Source organism: Rhodnius prolixus, unplaced genomic scaffold (assembly GCF_049639745.1).
Source record: "Rhodnius prolixus isolate KJV_2025 unplaced genomic scaffold, Rpr scaffold_9, whole genome shotgun sequence".
NCBI classification, from domain to species: Eukaryota; Metazoa; Arthropoda; class Insecta; order Hemiptera; family Reduviidae; genus Rhodnius; species Rhodnius prolixus.
This window is the reverse complement of record NW_027411604.1, coordinates 26,609,656-26,636,433: the sequence shown is the minus strand read 5'-3', so window position 1 is coordinate 26,636,433 and position 26,778 is coordinate 26,609,656. Positions and strand designations below refer to the sequence as shown.

General features: G+C 33.6%; 1 protein-coding gene across 12 annotated transcripts in view; it reads right to left on the bottom strand.

The window, feature by feature from the left end:
* Positions 1-26,778, bottom strand: part of mtd (TLD domain-containing protein mustard) — a 510,063-nt gene that overhangs the window by 314,425 nt on the left and 168,860 nt on the right. Inside the window, exon 1 of one of the 12 annotated variants that reach the window (XM_074129452.1) lies at positions 5,226-5,382. The exons of the other annotated variants lie outside the window; for them this stretch is intronic. Within the exon in view, the coding sequence (XP_073985553.1) occupies positions 5,226-5,272 (47 nt within the window). The 5' untranslated portion in view covers positions 5,273-5,382. Of the gene's footprint in view, positions 1-5,225; positions 5,383-26,778 lie in introns of those variants that run through there. 12 annotated transcript variants of the gene reach the window in all.

Sequence of the window (26,778 nt, the reverse complement as noted above, 5' to 3'; positions counted from 1 at the left end):
AAACGACTTTTTATTCTCAAAGCTTTCATTTTTTCTCGATAATTTGAATAAAACTATTTTATATATTTATATACAGGGTGTATACGGAGGAGTGGTCGAAACTTGGGGAGGTGATTCAGCAGCTCAAATGCAACAAAAAATATCCTCTTCACTTTGGCCCGATTCTCAATAGTGTCCAAGATATTTGCATTTTTAACTTTTCCGTCGATATTCGTGTTTTTCACCATAAAAACGGCCGTAACTTTTCTCTCCTTTATCCTACAACAAATCTGCTTATTCCAAACGAAAGAACATTATATTTCCTATAAATCTGCTTAACCCAGAGCCTCAAAACGTTTCTTATAACAATGACATTTTTACAATATTGTCTAAAAAATTCGTTCTCGATGATTTCTGTTAAAATATTCAACTGCATTTTTTCAATTATTAATGAATCAAGGGATCACATAATTTCAGAAAAAGTTGCGCATTTATTGAGCTTCAAGATCATATGGATTTTTTTGGTTTTTAATAAAACCCTACCCCGAACAAAGAGGTGCAAATGCAGAAAACTGGGATTTTGCGTAACTGACTTTTCATTACTAATTTACTCTAATGTCAATTTTTACCATTTTAGTTTAGAACAATTATTATTTTATAAAACGGAAGTAAAAAATAAAGTAGCAATAAAACACAGAAGTGAAAAAGTACAATAGGCAGGTGCCTAGTTAAAATTGCTACAAAAATCGTTCGAACTATACAAACAAGGAAGTGGGAAAGAATTGTGGCAAATTTTTAGTTTCTTGACTACAATTGTTTGTGCAACATATTTTAACGACAAAATGGAGGGTTTTTTTCATCAAAGTTAATTAATAATAATTCAAAACTGATCAATTTTTGGAGAAGGAACAAAAAGAATATAACCATTTTATTTTTAAATTATTATTAATTAACTTTGATAAAAAAACCTCTATTATGTCATTCAAATGAGTTGCACTAACAATTGTAGTCAACTACTTTATTTTTTACTTCCGTTTTATTAAATAATAATTGTTAAAAACTAAAATGGTTTCTTTTCTTTTTGTTCCTTCTCCAAAAATTGACATTTGAGTAAATTAGTAGTGAAAAGTCGGTTACGCAAAATCCCAGTTTTCTGCATTTCCACCCCTTCTGTTCGGGGTAGGGTTTTATTAAAAACCAAAAAAATCCATATGATCTTGAAGCTCAATAAATGCGCAACGTTTTCTGAAATTATGTGATTCCTTGATTCATTAATCATTGAAAAATTGCAGTTGAAAATTTTAACAAAAATCATCGAGAACGAATTTTTTAGACATTAAAGTAAAAATTTCATTGTTATAAGAAATGTTTTGAGGCTCTGGTTTGAGCAGGTTTATAGGAAATTTAATGCTCTTTCGTTTGGAATAAGCAGATTTGTTGTAGGATAAATGATAGAAGAGTTACACCCATTTTTATGGTGAAAAACGCGAATATCGACGGAAAAGTTAAAAATGCAAATATCTTGGACACTATTGAGAATCGGGCCAAAGTGAAGAGAATATTTTTTGTTGCATTTGAGCTGCTGAATCACCTCCTGAAGTTTGGACCACTCCTCCGTATACACCCTGTATATACACAGGGTGTTCATTTTAAGACGGCTCAAATGCATTTCATGCTTAAACGGTTAATCTGAGCAAAAAATGGTAAAGGGAAAATTTGTTGCCCGTCACCTCTAGTTTCAGAATATGTGACTTGGTTTTAGATTCTTGATCGCGTACGCGGCAGACGCGCGTCCAAAAGTAAGGGTTTGCAGTTAACCCCTCCTCAGATACAGAGAGCAGTTGATAATTTCCTGACTAACCTGGCTTGCGAGCCAGAGAAGGCACAGTACATGCTGCACAAGCTGCGTAATGTGCATTATTTGATAAATTAAGGAATAAGTTTGATCCTTTACATGAAAGATATTGATCACTTAAATACTCGTATGTGGCAGGAGGTTTCCAATTTTTTTGGTAATTAAACGCAACTCTTCCAAAATTACCAAATAATTATTAAACCTACTTGTTTGTAACAGATGTAAAATTATTTTTTAGCCATTATGTGTATGGTTGAGAATATCTAAAGCTATTAACATTTGATTTTTCTTAGAAAAATCACTCGGAAAACGACTTATTTCCCGGTATTAAGAAAAATACTAGCTTTACTGCCTTGGCAATATTTTTAGTAGAAAGGGGATGAAAAAATACATAAAACTGACCAATCGCGTGCTCTTCTTTCTCTTAGATAACAAGTTAAAAAATTGAAATATGATTAATAAATACCAGATTTTGAAATGGCCTAGCACCTTTAATTTTGAAGATATCGAATTGCGGTTTCCGGTTTCTTTCATAACTTGTTATACTCTTTAAAACTGTGTATATGAAAATGGGGGTCAACTGCAAACCCTTATTTTTGGTCGCGCGTCAGCCGCGTATGCGGGCAGGAATCTAAAATCAAGTTGCATATTCTGAAACTAGAGGTGACGGGCAACAAATTTTTCCTCTACCATTTTTTTGCTCAGATTAACCGTTTAAGCATGAAATGCAATGATTTGAACGTTGGTCTACCAGTCTTTTAGTTAGTCGATAACGCCTGTTAACTTTCAGTTCATTTAAGTCGTGTGTGCGGGTTCCAAGTCCAGTCTTTTATCTAAATACAGCCCAAGATAGCGGACACAACATTGGCAGGAGGAATTGGGGTTGAGTCATAGAAGATCCGGAGGAAGAGTGATGCTGAGGAGCGTGAAAATGATATTTTGTGATTTTGTTACATTTAACTTGATTTTCCATTTTTTTAAACCATTCCTCAAGAGAAAAGAGATGAGTTTGAAGGTTTCTGTGTGAAGTTACCGGATCAATGTGAGGAGAAAGTATAGCTGTATCATCTACATAAGTTAGAAGTGCAGTTTCACGATCTGGATAAGGCTAGCGATTAGATTGTGTTCATTACAAATTAAATATGATTATAATATTGTACTTAGAGAGTTTTGATAAAATGAAAAAGTTATGACCTTGAGCAAAATAGTAAGAGAAAGTTGTGTATGTTCACGCCATACCCCCCTTCACCAATACAAATAACTAATCTAATCAGCTGATCTAATTATATATAGTTTTCCAAATTATCAAAGAAACTATTTTATCTAAATTCTCTCTCTAAATTAAATATTATTGAGAGTATTGTTAGTTTAATAAAAATGGAAAACAATAAAGTAGATATTAGAGAAGTTTAAATATTTAATAAGATACACAGGCTAGTATATATTTAGTTTTGAATTATTATCAAATATAGGAAAAACACATTTATTAGATGTCTTATAATTTAAACAATATTAAATGATAATAAAGTTTGTACGATATTTTAAAGGACTGAAATGATAAGGTAGTATGTCTATATATAGACTGCTGTTTACATTAGGAAGCTCTATGAGCTGTAAACAGAATCATGGTACTTCAAAAAAGAGGAAAAAAATATTTCTGAATTCAATAATGAATTTTTTGGTCAAGCTTTCGATCTAGGAAGCAGGTCATCATCTGAATTTGGCTAAATCCTTCCTTCCTTGTGGATAAATGAATCAAGTCACCAAGAACGATGAACGAATACCCAAACAATTGTACTTCTAGTTCGAACACTAGAATGGATAAACCCAGTCCTTGTGGAGGGTAAGAGAGTGCCTATAACGAGAGAACACTATCCGGAAGCAGGCAGTAAAGTGGGAAAAAAGCACCAGGTGTCAATAATTTTTCGAAAAATTTTTTGTAAATTAAAAACTTAAGAATAGTAGTAATTGTTCATAGCAATATAAACATTATTAGTAATTTTAATTTTAGTAATAATTTTGAAATTTCCTTAATTTTTTTCGTATGTTCAACCATCATCAGAGGTTAAACTTAGTAAAATGTCGTTTATTTGAAATCAATTTTCCCAGAAATGCTTGCAATTTTTTGAGGTGGGAGAGGTGGGTTAAGCTGGAGTGGCCATATGGGCACAAGTGACGCTGAACGTTCTGGACGCCCAGTTGAGGTTACTACTCCAGAAATCATTGATAAAATCCATGATATGGTGATGGATGACAGAAGAGTGAAGGTGCGTGAGATTGCTAGTGCTGTGGGCATCTCGAATGAACGGGACAAGACAAAGCTATCCGCAAGATGGGTGCCGCGATTGCTCACGCTTGACCAAAAACGAAATCGTGTGAAGTGTTGCAAGGACGGTTTGCAGCTGTTCCAGAAGAATTCGCAGGACTTTAAGCGTCGTTTCGTCACTGTGGATGAAACATGGATACATCACTACACTCCTGAGACCAAAGAAAAATCTAAACAATGGGTTACCAAGGGGGTATCTGCGCCAAAAAAAGGCGAAGACCGTTCCTTCGGCCGAAAAGATTATGGCGACTATCTTTTGGGATTCGCAAGGAATAATCCACATCGACTATCTGGAAAAGGGTAAAACTATTACAGGTGCATATTATTCATCGTTATTGGACCGATTGAAAACCGAGCTGCAAATAAAAACGCCCACGATTGGCCCACAAAAAAGTCCTTTTCCATCACGACAACGCACCAGCTCACACCTCAGCAGTTGTGGTCGCAAAATTAATGGAAATAGGGTTCCAACTCGTTTCACATCCCCCCTATTCTCCAGACTTGGCTCCCTCGGACTACTATTTGTTCCCCAATATGAAGAAATGGCTGGCGGGAAAAAGATTTTATTCAAACGAGGAGGTGATTGCAGAAACGAATGGCTATTTTTCAGACTTGGACAAATCCTATTATTCGGAAGGGATCAACAAACTAGAGCAGCGTTGGACGAAGTGTATAAGCCTAAAAGGAGACTATGTTGAAAAATAAAAAAGGTTTACCCCAAAAAATTGAGTAGTTTTTATTTTTGCACGGACTTTTCAAACGACCCTCGTATATTGTGGCATTTCTGCGTAATTTGTAAGTAAAAATCTAAAAAAAATTTAAAGCAAATACGGAAGTGCCTCGATTTAATTCACACATAATAGTTCATAAAAAATAAAAATAAAAATGAATCACTTTGACTTCCGGTTAGTTAAAATCATAATAAATGTTTTGTTTTTGTCGAATTAATTGAATTTTAGTAAATTATTTCCGGTATAATTAATCCAATTCCAAGAAGTAGGATAAATGTAAAAATATTAAAACTTGGTAGAAATAAATAAAAGAAACAGATCTAATTTAACTTACGGTATTTTATCAATAATGGAGATAATAACTCTTTCAAAGATGGTCATCTTAATAAAAATCAAAAACTTAACAAATCAAATAACACATCACTGACAAAACTCAATGGACACTGTAAAAAATTTATTCAAGTAGAATCACTTTTATAGGTACTGATAATAGTAGTAATAAAAAAAGAGAGAAAACACTCTCGCAATAAACATTTTTCTCATCATTTATCTTTTTATCTCTCGAGTATTCTAAAGAGAGGAGAGTGTATAAAGTGAGGTGCTGAAATGATGCCTTGTTCAAATAGCTAACCACAATGAAAATAATAACAAGTTATTGTTTAAATGACCGTACACAATGACAAAAGTACAGAGACATTTACACTAAAATTGGACTACTACATTACGTTTACTAATTCTATTTACTACTACAATACCACAATACAGTGTAGGCAGTATTGCCAACTTGCTTTAATGTCATTCTATATAAATGTTAATGTGGCCAACTGGTGAACCCGTCTATTTATAATACAATTAAATTTAATTATTTTCTAATTTATTAGGTAAAAGTAATCGCTGGGAGTATGTTTAGGTGTTTTCGTTCAATAATACTGGAAATTACAAGTTCTTTGTCTTTAAACATAAGCTAATTTCACAAGTAAATAATTTGAGAGATTAGACAAATATCTAGAATTATAGAGCGCGCTGCATTCCAATGTTTCTTAGAGAAAACGAACAAATTTGATATACAGTCGACTCTCGATAATTCGAAACTCGATAATTCGAATTTTTCGATAATTCGAACTCTACAGCTGCTAACTTCGGTAAATCGAAAAAAATGCAGAGTATTTAGATACGCTCGATAATTCGAAATCCTTTTCCCTTAACAACAGGGGGAGAGAAGGCTCTATAATTCGAACGAGGCCGCTTTCCCTCTTTATAATTCGAATTTTCCCTAGTAATGTTTACTTCTCATTTTCCGTTTATTGTTCATTTCCTGCGTAATGTTTCCCTCCTTTCAGCCCAGTTTAACTTTCCAGTTCTCTTTCTTAGTTTGTCACGATGGTGAAGTACGTCTCCCTTACTGTATCCGACAAAGAAAAATTATCGCGGCCGTGGAAAGTGGTTCGAAAAGAAAAAGATATCGCCAGAACTTTCAATATTCCACCATCAACGCTTTCTACAATTCTAAGTCACTTGACTAAGTCAAGCCACAATGTAACAAAAAACTGTTCTTCATTTTTTTAATTAGCTACATATGTATATTCCTTTTTGTCGTTTTCATTATTTTTACTTTTTTACTTGAGGCTATATATGTCTAAAACTTAGGTAAGCTCATACGTATTTTCAATACACGTATGTACATACACATATACATAATAAAAACTCTTAATAATTCTAATTTTTTTCCCCTTCTTGATAATTCGAAGTCTCGATAATTCGAATTTTTCTTGTAGTCCCTTGGATTTCGATTTATCGAGAGTCGACTGTATTTTCTACACAGGGTGACCAGAGTTATATGCTGCACCCACTTTATTTTTAAACGGCGGGAAATTTCGAAAAAATAAAAAACACGTATGTAATCATTTTTAGTCTAGTTTATTTTCAGTGATTGGCCCATTTTTTTAAACCCCTGTATCTCGAGATACAGCATCTAACTTTGTTTGTTCAAATAGAACGTTATATTTTTTGTTGCATATTTTTATAGCATTTTAGCTCCTAAAAAAAAAAAAAAAAATTTTTTTGCGATCAGTTAGGTTTTTCAAAAGTTATGGTAATTTAAAATATGAAAAACAAATTTCAGTTTATTGTCAAAATTACGTTATTTTTTTTTAAAGAATCTGTTCAAACTGGGCACAATCGGATCGGCAAACCAAAACTCTGGACTCCCACGCTTTGCTTGTAGCAGCACTTATGGTGGTGAAGTCAAGATCTAGGCAGGCTAGATTTATTCGACGTTCCAGATCTTCGACTGAAGCCACGGGATTAAGGATACTTTACACTTCATTTTTTTAATTATCCCCGCAAAAAATAGTCCATTGGGTTAAGTCCAGAGATCGAGGTGGCCAATAGATGGGATAATGACTACCTAAGCACTTATCATGGAAATTTCTGTCTAGATAACCTTGAACAACTCTCGCATTATGTGCTGGGCAACCATCTTGTTGAAAATACATATCTAGCCGACGTTGTAGAGGAACGTCTTCAAGCAGAACTGACAAAATGTCTCTTAAAAAAAAGTTAGATACCTTGCACCAGTTAAGTTCTCTCTGTAGAAGTATGGGCCGATTAGTACGATTTCCTATAACTCCACACCAAACGTTTGTAGAAAAAACAACCTGAACGTCGAATAACTCTAGCCTGCCTAGATCTTGACTTCGCCACCATAAGTGCTGCTACAAGGAAAGCGTGGGTGTCCAGAGTTTTGGCTTGCCTATCCGTTGATTGTGCCCAGTTTGAACAAATTCTTTAAAAAAAGTAACGTAATTTTGACAGTAAACTGAAATTTGTTTTTCATATTTTAAATTACCATAACTTTTGAAAAACCTAACCGATTTCAAAAATTTTGTTGTTGTTTTTTTAGGAGCTAAAATGCTATAAAAATATGCAACAAAAACTATAACGTTCCATTTGAAAAACAAAAGTTGGATGCTGTATCTCGAGATATAAGGGGTTAAAAAAATGGGTCAATCACTGAAAATAAACTAGACTAAAAATGATTAAATACGTGTTTTTTATTTTTTCGAAATTTCCCGCCGTTTTAAAAAAAAGTGGGTGGAGCATATAACTCTGGTCACCCTGTATATCATCAGATTTCCATTCAATCAGACATTAGCAACACTTTCATCCCAAAATGTCGCACCATTGACGATTTCCACCTCCTCTAAATTGCACGCAACACATTTCTTTGTAAAATTAAGTGTTCAATTTCTCTGAGTCGGTAAAATGTAAAGCGCAAGACGGTGACGTAAATTAGGTGGAAATCTCTACAATCAATTAAATTAATAATTCTCTGATGATGTATGAAAGTTCTAAACCAACACAATCAATGATACTTTGAAATAATATTTTCTAGGGTGACTTAGAAATCATTTTAATTAAAAGAATTTTCTAATTAAATTAAAAACTACTTCCCCTTTAACTTTTGATTTCCCTTCACCAGGAGAACAATATTCGTATTTATTTTCTACCGATTATAAGTTAAGAAATGTAATCGCCTATTTTTCAGTCGGAGCTTAACATCCAACTACCATTTACTAGGTGTCGTGGACGGAGGCGACTAGCAAACATACTTTACTGTAAACTACTTTTATTAACCATTAAATAAAATCCAAGGCCAAAGACCGGGAATCGAACCCAGTACCACAAAACATATTAGCTTCGCAGGTCTCGCCTCTAACCGCTCGGCTACCGTGGCGCCTTCTACCGATTATAAGAAAAATGGTGTTCCCTAAATGAGATAATTAGGCTTTTTTTGTTTTTAATTTGAAATACCTAATAAGCAGTATTGTTCTGATACTATCGATACTATCTCCGAATCGATACTTCTAATGCAATATCTGTATCGATATTTTCTTTCCGATAAAAAATTAGGAGCAATAATCGATAAAAAAAAACTTTTTCTTTTTTTAATATTCAAAATTTCTCTCTCTCCCGTTTTTGTTGTTTAATACTGCTGTCAGGACATCAATCGTAAATTTAATATGCGAGTAATCCATAGATAAACTACGGACCAAATAAACAGTTATCTTTACTGATTAATTTATTATTTACTTATGTATAAATTAAATTGAAAATAATTCATATTAAATCAATATTATTGTTTATTAAGATCACGTTGCCAGAACTGATTGACATATCCTAATCGAAAGAATAATTTTAATAATTTTAAAATTGAAAAACTTAATGATGAACTTTCGTAACCCAACAAAATTCTCTGTTCATTCATTTAGAAATCACTGTATTATCTGGACGTTAATGTTCGATTAAGATTATGAATAAAAAAATAAAGTGTAATTAAAAAAACATAATTGTCAATTGAAAGTAATACCGCACTGCAGTTAAAAACTATAATAAAAGATATATCAAGACACAATCCACTTTACACGGAGCAATCTATATAATGACTTTCCCAACTACACCAGATATAGTGTTGGTCGGGTGTCATGCTACATTACGTGATAGGTCGACTTCAATTGATGCAAAATATTTATCATTGCATTAAATAATAATAACAATATGAAGGAATGATTCATACCACACATTTGGGTTATCTACGAGGGTCGTTTGAAAAGTCCGTGCAAAGTCAGAGAGATAGCACCACTGGCGCGTATCGAGGTTATGTTTATTTTTGTTTTGGGGTTTTGTAAGGTGCGCAACAACAAGGGTCCTTTGCACCTAAACTATACTGTAGAATAGACACTTTACTACACAGCCTAACCTACACCTAGTCAATCTGATCGATACAAACCTAACGGTTGGCCTAACTCCTATTTTCTTCTAACCTAACTAACTAATGTTGGGGTGGAGTACTCGATATTCCTCGCACCCCATAGAGATCTAACCTAAATTTTAAAAAAACCTATTTACACAAAATTTATATGTACACTCATATACTCATCTTAATAATTACATTCATCCTAATAAATACAATTATCCTAATAAATACAATCATCCTAATAAATACAATCATCCTAATAAATACAATCATCCTAATAAATACAATGGAAAACATTACAATAATCTCTAAATATTACCTCAACTTTCCATCAAACAAAACAATAGAGAGAAATCAACTTACAAAAACAAACACAAAGCGAAAAATTACCGCTAGTTCACATAAAATACATTTCAACATCTAAGTATTTATTTAGGACCTAAAATTATTCAGTAAATATAACAATAATAAAGCTTATTTTTTGGGGGATCTGATGCGCCATCTGAATGAACACAAAACGTGGTTACAACGAACAAACTTAACTTAGAGAACAAGAGCAAGAACTTAATATCGGTTTGTTTAGTATAAAGTGTTCTTAAAATTTTCTAGCAGATATTTCTTTTTTGATTAATAAACACTTCACTTGAAGAATCAAGTAAATACCGTCCTTCTGACCCAATAAAAGCTATAAATTACATTTAAATACCATATTTTCACTAAATAAGGAGAAATTGACTATTTTCAGTAACAAGAAGTAAACCATTCCTCGACTCTATAACGGAAGCATACTCACTCCCTGATACAGGAACAATCCTTAATAGAATGTTACTGGAAAAATTATTGGAAGAGAAGTTACAGAGCTCCAGGTGTGCATTGTTGGTACTAAGTTTAAAAGAAACTATTGGAACCTAGTTTAGAAAAGCTGGGAATATTTAAATTTATGGCAAGAATGCTGCGGCGAACTCATACCGTGAAGCATAAAATTATTCGCCAACTTTTACAGGAAATATTCCTCCGCTCGATCTAATTAAAGTGACTTTAATTCTTAAAATAATGTATCTATCTATTCTAATAAAAATTCTAAACAGTAAATGATTGTAAATCGTTCTTGATAAGAGCCTTGATAACACCATATTAAGGCGGAAGGAAATTAGTTAAAATTCTTGACAGTTTTTCCCATATATAAACTACTAATAAAAAACACAAATATGGTCATGTTCTGATGACAATGTGGCCGCACACAGGGTGCATTACTAGCTGTGAGGTACACCTATGTTCGTCTTACAACTTCCTTGCAATTAAATCACCAATTTGCCCACCATCCATATTCATAATTATTTAAATATACTCGTGCCTTGCAAGAGATGTCGCCATTATAATATTAATTAGATATTGTTAATTTTATTTTGTCACTACCAAAATTAAATATCTGATACGTGTAGGGAACTGAAAATATGTATTTCCAGAGAAAAATCAAACTCCAAATCCAAGATTAAATATAAAAGACTTGAAGCGCTCCTTCCGGTAAATAAGTGAAACTCAAACGATAGTTCTCTAATTTACAATTTATAACATTTTGTTACACTAAGAATACTAATTGTGAATTTTTAATTATTTACAAAAGGACATATTAGATTGTCAAGAATCCATTAGAACATTTATAAATCTTTTGAAATGTTCAAATTTATATAATTTGAAGAAAAACTACTTCAAATTCACCAAGCTACAATACTCTAGCACAAATATTAGCTAGTTAATCACATTAAGTGATTAAGTATTAATTTTGTACGAGAATTAAACAAAATTTGTTTGAAATTTACTAATAAGTTCAACTTAAATTAAGCCCTACCTTGTTTAAGTAATAATAAAAGTAAAGCTGTGAAGTACAGATCTAGCCAAAGACAAGAGCACTAAAAGTTTTACACTTAGTTAACTATAAACCACAACACTATTTGCACTGAAACTGATTTCCATGCACTGAGAATAGCTTAAACACAATTTATGTAACACAATTTCACTTTAAGACCTATCATTATTCACAAAAAAATCAAGTTAATAATGGGAGATAACTATTGAGTAAAAGATGGCCGTCGGTAACTGGCTATATCATCTGGTAAAGAAAGTACATCTAAGCAGTGTGACCAACTTAACTATAATAATTGAATTAAAAATAATACTAGTTATACAACAAACACATAAACACAACTGTGGTTCCCAGAACTGAATTGGTGCCATATTCCTTTTAAACTTCAGTAATGTTATCACTTTTAACACATTTTGAGATCTAGTAGTGCTTTTATTTCTTGATATTTTACAACCGTTTTGAGGTTCTCTTAATTCTAAAATAGTTTTTTCTACAATCTGATCTATGAGTGTATCATGGAGTCTAAAATCCTTAGAAAGCAGTAAGTTTGTTTTTTACTTAGAATTAGCAATAGACTTTTTGGATAAAATCAATGGAAATACTACCAAACTAAATAGAATTTTCAATTCTTATAATTTTGTCGAGAATTTCTCCTGCGATTTTTTAAAAACTTGAAATAATAATTGCAATTATTAGTGTATTTAATTGCACTTTTGAGTGACGAAAGAGTCTTTCCTCTAATGGTGCCATTTGAGTCTAATAGACGTTCTTACCACCTATACATTATTAAATATTTAAGTGTAATTTCTAATTTGAACAAAATCAGCAGAGAGTTATACTCAACTCAAGAGATATAAAGTTTTTGGCCATTTTAGCTGAAAATGGTTGTTTAGCACGTTAGATGCAGCACAGATATTGTAAGTTGGTTCTCCCAGTAGGCGATATATCATATGTAGTAGATATTTAGTGGGCAATATATCACCCTGTGGGTTGTAAACTATGTATTTCATTTTCAGTTGTTAATGAACAAGTGGGTTAATTAAATCTCTAGTTCTTATGCTAGAAGTAGATGGATATAAACTTAAATTGACGGTTAATGAACATTATAATTGCCGACTATGAGACGGTTACATAATTAAAGACAAATTCTCGACACCAAAGTGATTGATCAACTTCTCCTTTACCTTTACCAACTTACAGAGGACCAGGAGTAGGTACACTGCTGCTATCTATCCTTTACACATTCGACAATCCGCAATTAGCTAACACAATCATCTCAAATGACACAGTTTTCTATCCCACTGATCCCAGATTCTCATAGATGTCGTTCGAAACAAATAAAGGCGCATCTCCATCTCCACTGAACTTGTTATTTGGTCCGTTAGAAAATTATAATTAATAAAAGCCAAAGTACCAAAGTAAACGTCCATTTTTAACCGAAATATTTGTCTTACACTATAATGCAACCACATTTGGCTGGCGATTGCGTCAAACAAATTAACCGATTCTGAATTTACTTGGACGAAAGATTTCATAGAGAATCTTCAAAAAAGACTATAGACCCCTGGATCAGACTACTGATTTATGAAACAATTTTACGACCAATTTCAAGGCTTAACAATCTTTTTTTTATTTTTCTACAATCAGCGCGTTGGCGCTATAAGTAACAGTGATAACAGAACTATGAATTACAGAGGTATTCGAGTGGAGAAGTTACTCAGTGGTAACACTCCAAAATATTAGGCTATTTAGTCGCTCTCTTCACTTGAGAGGAGATCACGAGGCCACTGTCTCTTAAGGCATCTTGACCGGGTTATCAGGAAGAGTTCTAGTAGAAAGATTTTGAGCTAGAGGATTTATATGAGATTGCAGGTTGAAGTGGAGTTTTCTGTATCTTGTTTTAGCAACTTGTGTGACAAAAGAAATGTTAAGGTCAGTGTGTATAGTCAGGTTGGAGACATAAAATGGAGCGTGTACAATAGTTCGAAGTATTTTAGACTGTAGAGGTTGAATCCTTTGGAGATTGGAGCGTTTGGTTGAACCCCATAGCTCTATTCCATACGCCCAGGTGGGTTTCAAAAAAAAAGTATAAATCAGACTTCTGCTGTCCAGAGAGAGTTTTGATCTGTCGTTTAAGAGTCTTTTAAGTAGTCGATAGCGTATGTTTAGTTCTGTTCTTTTAAGTCTAGTGTGGGGGTTTCCAAGAAAGTCTTCGGTCTAAGTAAAACCCAAGGTAGCGGGCAATCCTTATAATCCAAAATCTTCCTCGAAATCTCCAAATCTCCCAGTTTCTTCTTACATATTCAACCTTACCTCATCGGAAGATCGTAAAATTCTTTTCGTTAAAAGAAAAAAAATGGCATCCCCTTCTAATGAAAAAAAACTTTGATTCTCTTCTTCATCATTCCAATCCTCCAGAGGCCCACGGAAGGCCACATTCCTCATCCCAGGTACTCCTTTCCGCCGCCTAAAGCGCCAGTGGCAGCGAGATCTACTCTTTCTCTACTAGGTCAACCAACAAATTTTAAATGTTACTAAATAATATCCGTCTTCAGTCTACATATAATCAGTAGCAAATGAACTGTTCTATTTGTTGTATTGTACATAATGTAAACACCAATAAGTTAAAAAAAAAATAAGATACAAATTATGAAATTAAGGACATAAGAATAATTTTAAAAAAAGAACAGGAAATGGGTTGCAATCAGATATCCGTAGTTTCACAAATGTTTTGAAATTATTTAAATGAACTAGAAATTGAGCTTCAAGTATTGTAAAATAAATATGCCTTGTCTTAAAAACCTCTCAAGTTAAAAATAAACATAAAATGATGACGTAATTGGAAGGAAAAGGGGACCTAACTATCTGAATGTGTCCAAATTACCGACAGCCTGGAACTACCTAATGCCCGCCACAGGTGAAAGTATTCTATCAGGCGGGAAGTGGACAAACTTGTCTTCAATTATCTTCTCGTTTCCTTCCTTTACTTGAGCTTTCATCTGTGTGCAAGTACTCTGGAGATATTTGGTTATTTTTAAAAATAACCTTAATGTTTTTCCTTTTTCTCTTGCAGCAGAAGATCGCGTTGATTTCTTGAATTTTAGTTTTCATCAGCAATTAGAGGTCTCAGTGGTTTGCGTGAAGAGCGAGACTAAAAAACGAAAAATTATAGAAAAATCAAATTCGATATTTTCAATCGGTGCCATTTTAGGAGCGATTGATAAGCATTTATACAAAATTTACCAACTGTAAGTGGCGCATTTAAAAAAAGAAAAATTATATTTTTGGCTAATAGTTGCGCACTTCCCTTGCGATCGTTTCCTAATTTTCCAAAACGGTCGAATCACACAGTTTGGACAACATAGAGCCGAAATTTAGTTTACCCGAAATTTCAACATCCATTTAGTATAATAGTTACGGTGACCATTATTTTTGTATCAAAAAACAGGACAAGGAACAAAAAAAAACTATAAAAAATATTAATACGTTTATTAACACGAGATCGGTTATTACAAAACAATGGCCCATATTCAGCCGAAACTGGGCGACTACTTGAACTTAGTCTACAAACTTAGTCCACTTATTAATTAGTAACAAAATGTAAATAGTAACTCTTGTAACGTTTAGCGATCGTTGTTTACACAAGTCGACTAGTCTACTCTATCGGTAAAACAGGTTGTGTTTTACGCTTAAGGTTCGTCCAAAGTTAATGTACACAGAAAATTTTTTTCTAAACGATTATTTGCGAACTTAATTATTATACATTTATACTATATTTTTACATTCAAAAGTTAAATTTGAGTATAATTTAAATTTCATTGAAAAACAGTACAAATAAATAAAAAACAGGACATTTATGCTTAAAAAAAAAAAAGAAGGACAGCGTCTTAAAAAACAGTACTGTCCTGCCAAAAACAGTACGAATGGTCACCCTAATAATAGTAGGTTACATTACTCATTAATAGCAGTGAGAATATTTTAATAAAAAGCTCAATTATGCATCGATAATGTTTAATAACTAAAAGAAGTTGAGGAGGCAATGGCACCATTAAGTTCATTAGTTCTGTGTGTCAAAAGATGTCTTCAGCAACAAAACTATTTCATTTACAAGTTACAGCATTTACTATCTCCTCAATCACTATAAGTAATGGCATTCTTCAAGGTTAACTTATTTTATTGCTTACTACCGGCAGTTGCCATAATTAGTTCTTATATCCTCTTGTAATAAGGATTATCTACAATTCTGTCCTTGATATTTGGACAATGCTGTCTGAGTGTTGCAAACAATAATGAAAGAGAACGGATATCGCTTTGTAATCTTATGGCTGACATGTACATTTGTTGTTATTTACTATTATTTAAAACAATAAAAGAATATAATTCATTAAGAAGCGGTTAATAATAATTTCCATAAGAATATCAGTGTGAAAATGGTACAGATTAGCTCAGTGGGTTAAAGCACTAAGTTCTCAATGAGGAGATGCTGGGTTCGAATCTAGCTGTCGGCTGTTACATTTTTCTTTCTATAGAAGCTTCTAACAGCTAACTGTCTAGCTGGTGCCTCATCACCATCAATATTATCGCTGTTCTCAAACTCGGCACCTTCACTCTAACCTACCAGCTGCTTCATCTTCATCAACAATATCACTTTATCACTCTTCTGAAACTCCCTCTGAACCAAACTATTAATTGAGAACAAATTACAAGCCAAACTGACATTTAAGCTAGAGTACGCCATTAAATCAGCTTAAAATGAATCCGTTTGGCCAATTTATAATAAATAATGCACTTTACTGTACTGTGCTTTCAAAGGTGCCTCCTCTGGCTCGCAAGCCAGGTTAGCCAAGAGGTTATCTACTGCACTCTGTGTCTGATCTGGTGGAAATGGCTCTACAAACCTCAGATATTCTTCCTCTCATATCCAAATATGATCTTAAATCGACTTATAGTGTAATCATTAGGTGTTAGGATATAAATAAAAAGGTCAGCAAGAAAGTTTTGCTTTAAAAAAAGGAGTCGCGGTCGCAAAGAAGTTTAAGAAGTACTGCTTTACATCATAGAAGTTTTTTTTTTTTTTTTTTTGTTTTCTTTTTTTGGCATTGGCTTCCGCCCATAGAAGTTTACATCAATCTTAAAAATTGAGGTACGAGAAGTTCGTGGATGTACGAGTATACATAGGTTTCTTTAATTAATTTGAGGCTCTACAACATTTGGGGTTTTGAAACCATTTTCAGTACAATGCCTACTATTATAGAGAACATTGTGAGCACAGTGAATAGTAAATTTCTGTTTTCCTTTCAAGTTCAGCATCCAAAGTGCATCGAAAATGAAAATGCGCTTCACCCCATTCAAAATGCGACGCACAAACAAAAAAAAAAACTATTTATAAACGTCATATACATGAAATAATATACAATAGTCTGTCAGACATGCGAGATAAGATTGTGTACAGAATGAAAATTTTAATGCAGTATTGCATAATACAATTTTTTGAAATCTTTATTTTTTCGGATATTTTTTAATTTAATTTTTGTTACACTTTCCCTCGCTGTAAGCACTACTTCTCGAAATCTACTTGATCTGGGTTGTTGTCAAAATTTACAGTTATAAAGGAGGATTTGCCCTATATTATAAAGAAAATTTGGGAATTTTATCTTTTATAGAAAAAGAGAAAAAAATTGTCAAAGTTGGGTGTTTTTCAACGTTACGCTTTTTCGTGCAGTTTTTTTTGACGATTAACCCTTGTACAACAGTCCTACCGGACAGTTTTAATTACTCTATCGTGGTTCTGTAAGTTTCATTTGTAACAATTCTATAGACAAATCAGTTCCGGATATGGAATAGGGTTTGCTTCCAGATTTATAACGAAGTGTTAATTTTAGTGGTGCACGAGACCGAGACGAGGCGAGACTTTATGCAGTCTCGATCTCGGTCTCGGTCGCTCAAGTCTCGGTCTCGGTCTCGGTCTCGTCGAGATATCTCGGTCTCGCTTTTTTGAATTTTTGTTTAAGTATCAAAAGCGGTTTGCTATTAATAATCTTTTCAAAAAATGTTATTATTTTCTAATAATTATTTTAATTTATATATTGGTAATGAAAATGTGTGTAAAAGAAGACAACTACTTACACTTCAATGCATCATATATTACTATTACTGTTATATATCTTTATATAATTTCAAAAAGATGTTAAAAACGCGCCAAATGAAAGACCCAAATAACATATCTGCCTGCTATAACAAGTCGATTCGTGAAATAAAAAATACACCTCCCAACAAACTTCCCGCTCCATTAGTTATGGCTGTTGGTGAAGATAAAGAATCTGATGATTCACCTTTTGACGACGACGACGACTGCATCACTATTTTTGCACCATTTGCTCAAAAATCAGCAAATATCACCGAAGCATGGAAGACAGAAATAATTAATTACACCAAATTAGACCAAGCACCAGTAGACGTTGACATTTTAGAATGGTGGAAAACACTTGAGAATTCCTTCAAAAATTTGTCTAGAATGGCGAAAGATATTTTTAGTATCTGTGCAACTTCAGTGCCATCGGAAAGATTATTTTCGCAAGCTGCGATGATAATGACCAATAGAAGATCTTCTCTAACTTCTGATTCAGTAAAAGCTCTTTTATGTATCAATGCTTGGGCAAAGTGTATCTTAAAAACGAAAATTTGTGGCAATATTTTTTAGGTGCATAGTCTTTTTTTTCAAATTCACTAATTCCAAAATTCTAAAATATAATTCAAATAATATCAAAGTTCAAAGTATTAGATTATTAATAGTGAAATTTATGAAATTGAATGAATGAATGATATGAATAGTGAAATTTAGTGAATTTATGTAAAAATTATGTAATTCGAAGGGGGCCGCCACGGTAGCCGAGCGGTGCGAGACCTGCGAAGCTAATGTGTATTGTGGTACTGGGTTCGATTCCCGGTCTTAGGCCTTGGATTTTATTTAATGGTTAATATGAGAAATTTACAGTAAAGTATGTTTGCTAGTCGCCTCCGTCCGCGACACCTAATTGGTAGTTGGACGTAAAGCCCCGCCTGAAAAAATAGGCGATTACTTTATTTTGCTTACTTTACTTATGTAATTCGAAGTCAAATAGATGTAGTAATATTGAACATATATAATAAAATCGTATCTTTTAATAATTAATTCAATACCCGTAATGATTATTTATTAATAAAGAACACAATTTTATAATTTTGTAGCTAAAAATTAATATTTGAAAAACCGAGACGAGACCGAGATTTCTCGACGAGATATATATCATGTCTCGATCTCGGTCTCGGTCTCGGTTGCTTAAGTCTCGTCTCGTCTCGGTCTCGGTCTCGGTCTCGGTACCGAGACCGAGATTTGTCTCGTTTCTCGTGCAGCACTAGTTAATTGTTATTAAAAAAATAGGAATTTAAAGAAATTTTGTAAGTTATTTGATCGATAAAATGCCAAGGAGAGTTCACTTTATATTATTATTCATAATAATACCCTAAAATCGAAGGGAAGGGATTAGCTATGCGGTTAGCGTACTGAACTCCCACGCGGAGGTCCCGGGTTCGAATCCAGCTGTTGACTCTTAGATTTTCTCTTTCTTGGAGCTTCTTACAGCTCACTGTCCGGTGATGGACAGTGTTGTCTGTAACGAGAGAACACTGTCCGGAGGCCGGCAGTGCACTGAAAAAAGCTCCGGCCGCCAATAACCTTAGATCTTGTCGCGCCTTAAATCATAAAAAAAAAATAAAATACCCTAAATACGTCGGAGGATAACAATCTTTTCCTAATGACGTAATAGTCTAACATGAACTTAACTTCAATTTAATCGGCCCTGAAACAAAATGTAGCACCTTACTATGCTGCAGATGAGCGTGTTCTAAACTGATAAACTATTCTTAAAGAACTGTAAATTGTTGATCCAATGTATGCTCAAAACATTTTACATCTCTACTTCCTCGATAAATAATTTTAAACAGACGTTTTAGATCCATGATAGACAATTTCTACAAAAAAAATGTTACATATTTGAAAATCAAATCAACGCTAATTACCCAACAAAGAATCGGAAGTAAAAAATGAATCCAAAAAGATAAAGAAAAATGACTCAACAAAATTTGTTAAAGGGTAAAACATTTATATAAACAAACATTAACTTCACTGTAAGCCTTCAAAAAGTCTCACTGATAAACAATTTTAACAATGGGAATATACGCAGTTTGATTTAGTGAATGATGTTGCCAAAGCTTGAGTACCAAGAGCCAAGGCTCACAGAAGATGTCTGATGAGAGAAATAATTTTCAAAGATTTTGTATATTCATTAACATTGTTGGTAACAGTTTTATTATTCTTTACACTTGACTTACTTTTATAAAATCTTTTGTGAATTATGGACTAAATAATGGTATAGAAAAATGTTATAAAATAATAATAAGCAGTAATTGTATAAATCATATTGAAACAGAAATAATAAGGTTATAGTCTTAACGTGAAATAATAATTCCCTAAGGCAATTAGCCTTGAATAGAGAGTTCGTTTTAATAAGGCTAAGAAAGGAAGTGAACTATTCGCGATGTTTTCTTATTTATATCATAAAAAGAAAAATTTATACGCTGATTACAAGCAAGATTTATTATTTATCTTTACAATTTGATGTATTGTAGAGATAATCTAACCGGAGGATAAATTTAATTTCTTAGTAGATTGTAATTAGTTTATCCTTCCCTGTATTCAAGCAAGACATATTTTGAATTTATGCTTGATGAATAATTCTTAATGAATCATTTTTCTGCTAATTTGGTTCATTGGTAAAGAATCATTGAAATAGTTCATGGTAATATCTACCTTGACTCTTTGTAGTATTTAATATTACACTGTGAAATATAGCTAGCCAAATTATACGTGACTTCAACTTTTTTTGGGGAATGTTTATTAAATTTTAATTTCTTTATAAACATTTCCTGAACAGAATAATCCTGAAAATTCAGGGATATCTTCTTCTATTCTTTTGTTTGCATTATTATCCCTTAGGGTGAACCTTAGGACTACTTTCACATCTCGCACTATCGTCTCCACCTTCACGCTTGTACTACGGAGCTTTTGTTCTACGTCATCCAGCCAACGCTTCTTTTGTCTTACTCTACTTCTTCTTCCTTACAGTTTGCTAGCAAAAAGGCTCTGCAGTATCCTTTCTGCTTCATTCTTTCAAACCACCATAACATCCTACGCTTCACTAATCCTACTAAGTCTTTTTTCTTTTCATAATTCCATCTCATCATTTATGTTTCTACCTGTCTTACAGGACAAAGTATTTTTTTTTTTTTCTCGCTCAGGATCTTTCTTTCCATCAAAAGAGAGAAGTAGTTGATTAATAATAGTAAAGTAAAGTAATCGCCTATTTTTTCAGGCGGGGCTTAACGTCCAACTACCAATTAGGTGTCGTGAACAAAGGCGAATAGCAAACGTGCTTTACTGTAAATTTCTTTTATTAACCATTAAATAAAATCCAATGCCTAAAGACCGGGAATCGAACCTAGTACCACAATGCATATTAGCTTTGCAGGTCTCGCCTCTAACCGCTCGGCTACCGTGGCGCCTAGTTGTTTAATAATATAAATAATTGTCTTTATTAATTATATTTACATTTGTATTCATAAACATCACAAAATCAAAAAATCACCAACAAAAGAAAATAACTACGAGGGTCGTTTGAAAAGTCAGTGCAAAGTCAGAGAGATAGCACCACTGGCGCGTATCGAGGTTATGTTTAGTTAGTAGCATCTCTTGGAAGAACACACACCAAGTTTCAGCCAGATCGGTCTATTTCTTTGTGTTTGGCATTCGTTTGAATCGAGGAAGTCGAGTGATTTTCAAAAAATGGACGAAAAAGAATTTCGTGTGTTGATTAAACACTACTTTATGAAAGGCAAAACGCCTCAGGAGACTAAAGAGAAGCTTGATGAACATTATGGTGACTCTGCACCTTCGATTAGAACAGTTTATAAGTGGTTTCAAAATTTTCGGAGTGGCCATATGGGCACAAGTGACGCTGAACGTTCTGGACGCCCTGTTGAGGTTACTACTCCAGAAATCATTGATAAAATCCATGATATGGTGATGGATGACAGAAGAGTGAAGGTGCGTGAGATTGCTAGTGCTGTGGGCATCTTGAATGAACGGGTACATAATATTTTGCATCAACATTTGGACATGACAAAGCTATCCGCAAGATGGGTGCCGCGATTGCTCACGCTTGACCAAAAACGAAATCGTGTAAGGACGGGTTGCAGCTGTTCCAGAAGAATCCGCAGGACTTTAAGCGTCGTTTCGTCACTGTGGATGAAACATGGATACATCACTACACTCCTGCGACCAAAGAACAATCTAAACAATGGGTTACAAAGGGGGAATCTGCGCCAAAAAAAGGCGAAGACCGTCGCCTGAAAGATTATGGCGACTGTCTTTTGGGATTCGCAAGGAATAATCCTCATCGACTATCTGGAAAAGGGTAAAACTATTACAGGTGCATATTATTCATCGTTATTGGACCGTTTGAAAACTGAGCTGCAAGAAAAACGTCCACGATTGGCCCACAAAAAAGTCCCTTTTCCATCACGACAACGCACCAGCTCACACCTCAGCAGTTGTGGTCGCAAAATTAATGGAAATAGGGTTCCAACTCGTTTCACATCCCCCCTATTCTCCAGACTTGGCTCCCTCGGACTACTATTTGTTCCCCAATATGAAGAAATGGCTGGCGGGAAAAAGATTTTATTTAAACGAGGAGGTGATTGCAGAAACGAATGGCTATTTTTCAGACTTGGACAAATCCTATTATTCGGAAGGAATCAACAAACTAGAGCAGCGTTGGACGAAGTGTATAAGCCTAAAAGGAGACTATGTTGAAAAATAAAAAAGGTTTACCCCAAAAAATTAAGTAGTTTTTATTTTTGCACGGACTTTTTAAACGACCCTCGTAAATATACTACAATGCATTTTATATTTTAACTGAAGACACACCTCTTGGACCGTCAGAGTGGAGTCCTATTACGATCACTCAATACATACTCAATGAGAGCAACAGTAAAGGAGCAAAATACTAAACTGAAATTAAAGAAAAACAAAACAAGTTCCGACATAAACATATAAAGAAAAAATAGAAGTCTGTACAAAGGATATTATTTTAAATTATACTAAGTTCTTAGTTGATAGGCATGCTTACAATAATTTATTAAACATCTCCAATCTTTCCCGTTAATGTACTCAAGTATCTCACTGGCGGCTAGAGAATATTTATTTAAGCAGTCCTTCCTTATTTCGCATAATGCTGGACAGACAGCTAAAAAGTGAAATAAGTCCTCGTTTTCAATGTAGCCACACATCTCACACTTGGTACCATCAATCTTAGAATGTTTATAGTTCAGATTCAATAAATCTCCTCTACATTTAAAGATCCAACTAACACTATCTAATGACAATGAGGAATCATATAAAGTAGTGGTTATTTAATTTAAACTTTAGTTCACTATGCAGAGCAAAACTATTACATTTCGTAATTTGTTGATAATATTGTTCTTTAAAGTCTTTTAAAATAAGCTTACAGACATGATTGAGACGCGCCATAATTCAATATTGTTACAATTAGCCAAATTTAATGAAATGTTTAAATTAAATTTTTAACAGCAACCATGTAGAAATGTTCTCCATTACTCAATTAAAATCAGCTGTGTAATGCCCAACTTTACCTCACTAGTGGGGAAAAATTCCCATTAGTGTCACTTTCCGCACAAGTGAGTGGAAAAACTTTATTGTGCTTCCTTGATATAAGAAGTTTTGTTATTAAATATTTTCTGTAAAACTTTAATAAGCTTATTTAACGTAACTAAATAATTAAAAAGCGAATATTAAAAAATAAAATAAAAATTGAAAGGAATATAGAAATAAAAATAATACTTTAATAAATAATTAGATATTTTTAATTATAACAGTTAAAAAGGTTATAGTGTTACCTTATAGAAATTTAAAATGGATTCTAGTGATTCCTGTTTAGAAAACACTCCTCCATCAATAAAAGAAACAGCAGAAAATGTAATAAGTAATGTAAATACGTAAGTAATGTAAATAATTGTAATATAACAATAAATGTTTATAATAAATAAATTACTTTTTGTAGACTGTAAAAATGAAATTTTTAATTTTATTAGTTAATAAATGGTTGCAGAAAAAATATAATATTTAACTCTAGTGTAAAGTATTTTCCTCACACTCGGCAATTTGCACTTGCACTCGCCTCGCTTCGCTCGCTCGTGCGTGCAAACCCTGCCTCGCGTGAGGAAAAGTATTACTTTCCACACTTGTTAAATAAATAACTATTAACTCGAGTGTAAAGTATTTTCCACACTTGTTAAATAAATAACTATTTCAATATAATGTTTAATCTCTCTGAACCAAGAAATATCATTTTTAATTACTATTAGAGCTAGAATTTTTGGCAATCTATTATCAGATAAGAGACAAAATTTTAATTAAATAATTAAAATGTAGTTTGAAGGTATAAACAAAAATTGGGTATATGTACGTAGTTGATTATTTCCTTTCGTTCACGTCCACGTTTCATTATATTATTTATTAATACAATCAACAAGTCCAGCTCAATGACTCGTTAATGCTAAGAGAAGTTTTGCAAGAAACAGTGGCAAGTGGATATGACGGCGTGCATTTATTCTTCTACCGTAGAGCCGAACCTTGAGCCTAACACTGGCCCAATTTTTGCTGGGCTGCTTCATCTTCTTCTTGATAGAACCTTCATTGTCTGGCCTATAAGATGTTTGTCCAAAATAAATCGATTACCTTACCGAACGTTTAATGCCAATGACCAATTCTATTGATTGTAACCCGTGTATTCTGACCTCTTTCTACCTCTTTTTTAGCTGAATCGATACGAATTATAGTTTATCCCCCCCACTTAAACTTACAAATACTGTCTCATGAAATCGATAGAAAAGTAAGTCAAAACTAATTTTCAGATATTTATGTTTGCCTATTTCACATGCTGAAAGAGAAATTAGCTAGTGGCTGGCTGTTGATACATGATGTGCTTCAAATAATATTTTAACAGAGAAAGTGAACGTGCCATTTGCATATATTTATTGCAGGTCACCTACTCTGCATGTACACTTCACATTATCTATAACCACAATTATTTATCGTGTTAGATGACCATTAATTAAATGCAATGTACTTTGTGACTATCTGCACTGGTAACAACTTTATTAATGTCATATGGTAATGTCAGGTCATTATCTTTTAGATCCACTTGGCTGTGGAGAATCAAAGAAATAAAATCAACCCGACACTCGTTTGGCGAATCTCTCTCTGGAAATTATTAAAGTTAGTGGGTCTTTAATATATTTTTTATTTTTTTGGTATTTAAGACGAGTCAAAATCTGTGGTTATTGCCGGCCTCAGGACAGTGTTCTCTCGTTACAAACGAACTGTCCATCACTGGAGAGTGAGCTGTAAGAAGCTCCTAGAAAAAAAGAAAATCTAAGAGCCACAGCAGCTGGATTCGAACCCATGATCTCTGAGTTGGAATCCAGTATTCCGCTAACCACTCGGCTAGTTCGCTCCTTCAACATAATTATTAACCTTTCAAGTTCATAGTGTTTACACTCACTTACTACAATTATTACAAATCAAATTTACAAATTTTTCTAATTCAGAATTCAAATTGAAATGTTCAATGATTTTGGATTATAATAGTAGACGTCACCCATAAAGGAAAAAACCCCAAATTATTTTATTTTATTTTTTTGGGCGTTTATTTTTGCCACACCGTCTAACCTGGAACCCTCACACAAGACTTAAAAGGACAAGAATTGAACAGACGTTACAGACTACTAAGGAGACTCCTTGGACCGAAATCCTCCATGAACGTACAAAACAAACTTACACTTTACAAAAAACACTATTATGACCAATATGGACATATGGAGAAGAATTGTGAGGCTCCGCCAAACCATCCAACATCCATCCTATCCAATCTTTTCAGTCTAAAGTCCTCCGCCGAATCGTTAACGCACCATTCTATGACTCCAACCGCACCCTCCTTCATGATCTCAATATTCCGTATGTAAATGAGTTAATCCACACCCGGGATTCCTAAATTTCCACAGCAAACTCTCTGATCACCCAAAATCCTCTGGCTCAAGCCAGCTCTGTGGCACAATCAAATGTTTCTATGTATAACACTTTTGCTAAATGTATATTTTGTACAGTTGCAAATAAATAGATAATTAAATAAAAAATTATGCTACAATCAGCGCGTTGTCGCTATAAGGAACTATGATAACAGAGTAACAAATGAAGTAAACGAGTGAAGAAGTTACCCAGTGGTAAGACTCCAAAACATTAGACTGTTAGTCACTCTCTTCACTTGAGAGTAGATCATGAGGCCACTCACTGTCTCTTAAGGCATCTTGTCCGGGTTATCAGGAAGAGTTCTATGAACAAGATTTTGAGCTAAAGGATTTGCGTGTGATTGCAGGTTGAAGTGGAGTTTCCTATTACGTGTTTTGGCGAACTGGGCGATAAAAGGAATGAAAACATCAGTATGTATAGTCCGGTTTGAGACGTAAAATGGAGCGTTTACGATAGTTCAAAGTATTTTAGATTGTAGCGATTGAATCCTTTGGAGATTGGAGCGTTTGGTTGGAACCCCACAGCTCTATTCCATACGCCCAGATGGGTTTCAAAATAGTAGTATAAATCAGTCTTTTGTTGTCCAGGGAGAGTTTTGATCTATCGTCTAAGAGTCTTTTAAGTTGTCGACAGCGTCTGTTTAGTTCTTTATGTTCTTTTAAGCCTAGTGTGTGGCGTACAAAATTTAAAAAATGAAAAATGTTATCCATTTATTTATTATAGTTATCACATAATATTGCGGAGTCTTCTAGCATGGAGCTATTTGTATTCTAGCTTCAGAACCAAAAAGAAAAAGAAAAAAATATTGTAACTGATTCAGAATTTATTAAAATTGATCTATTTACAAATCTTTGAAGAAATCAAAATTGTTACAGAAGTTTGTTTATTTAGCTACTAATTTGTGACACGATTTGTGAGCTAGAGGATTTATACGAGATTGTAGGTTAAAGTGGAGTTACCTGAATCGGGTTTTGGGCGACTTGTGCGATAAAAGGATGCGAAAGAAAGGTGTCCAGGTTAAAGACATAAAATGGAGCGTGTACAATAGTTCGAGGTATTTTAGA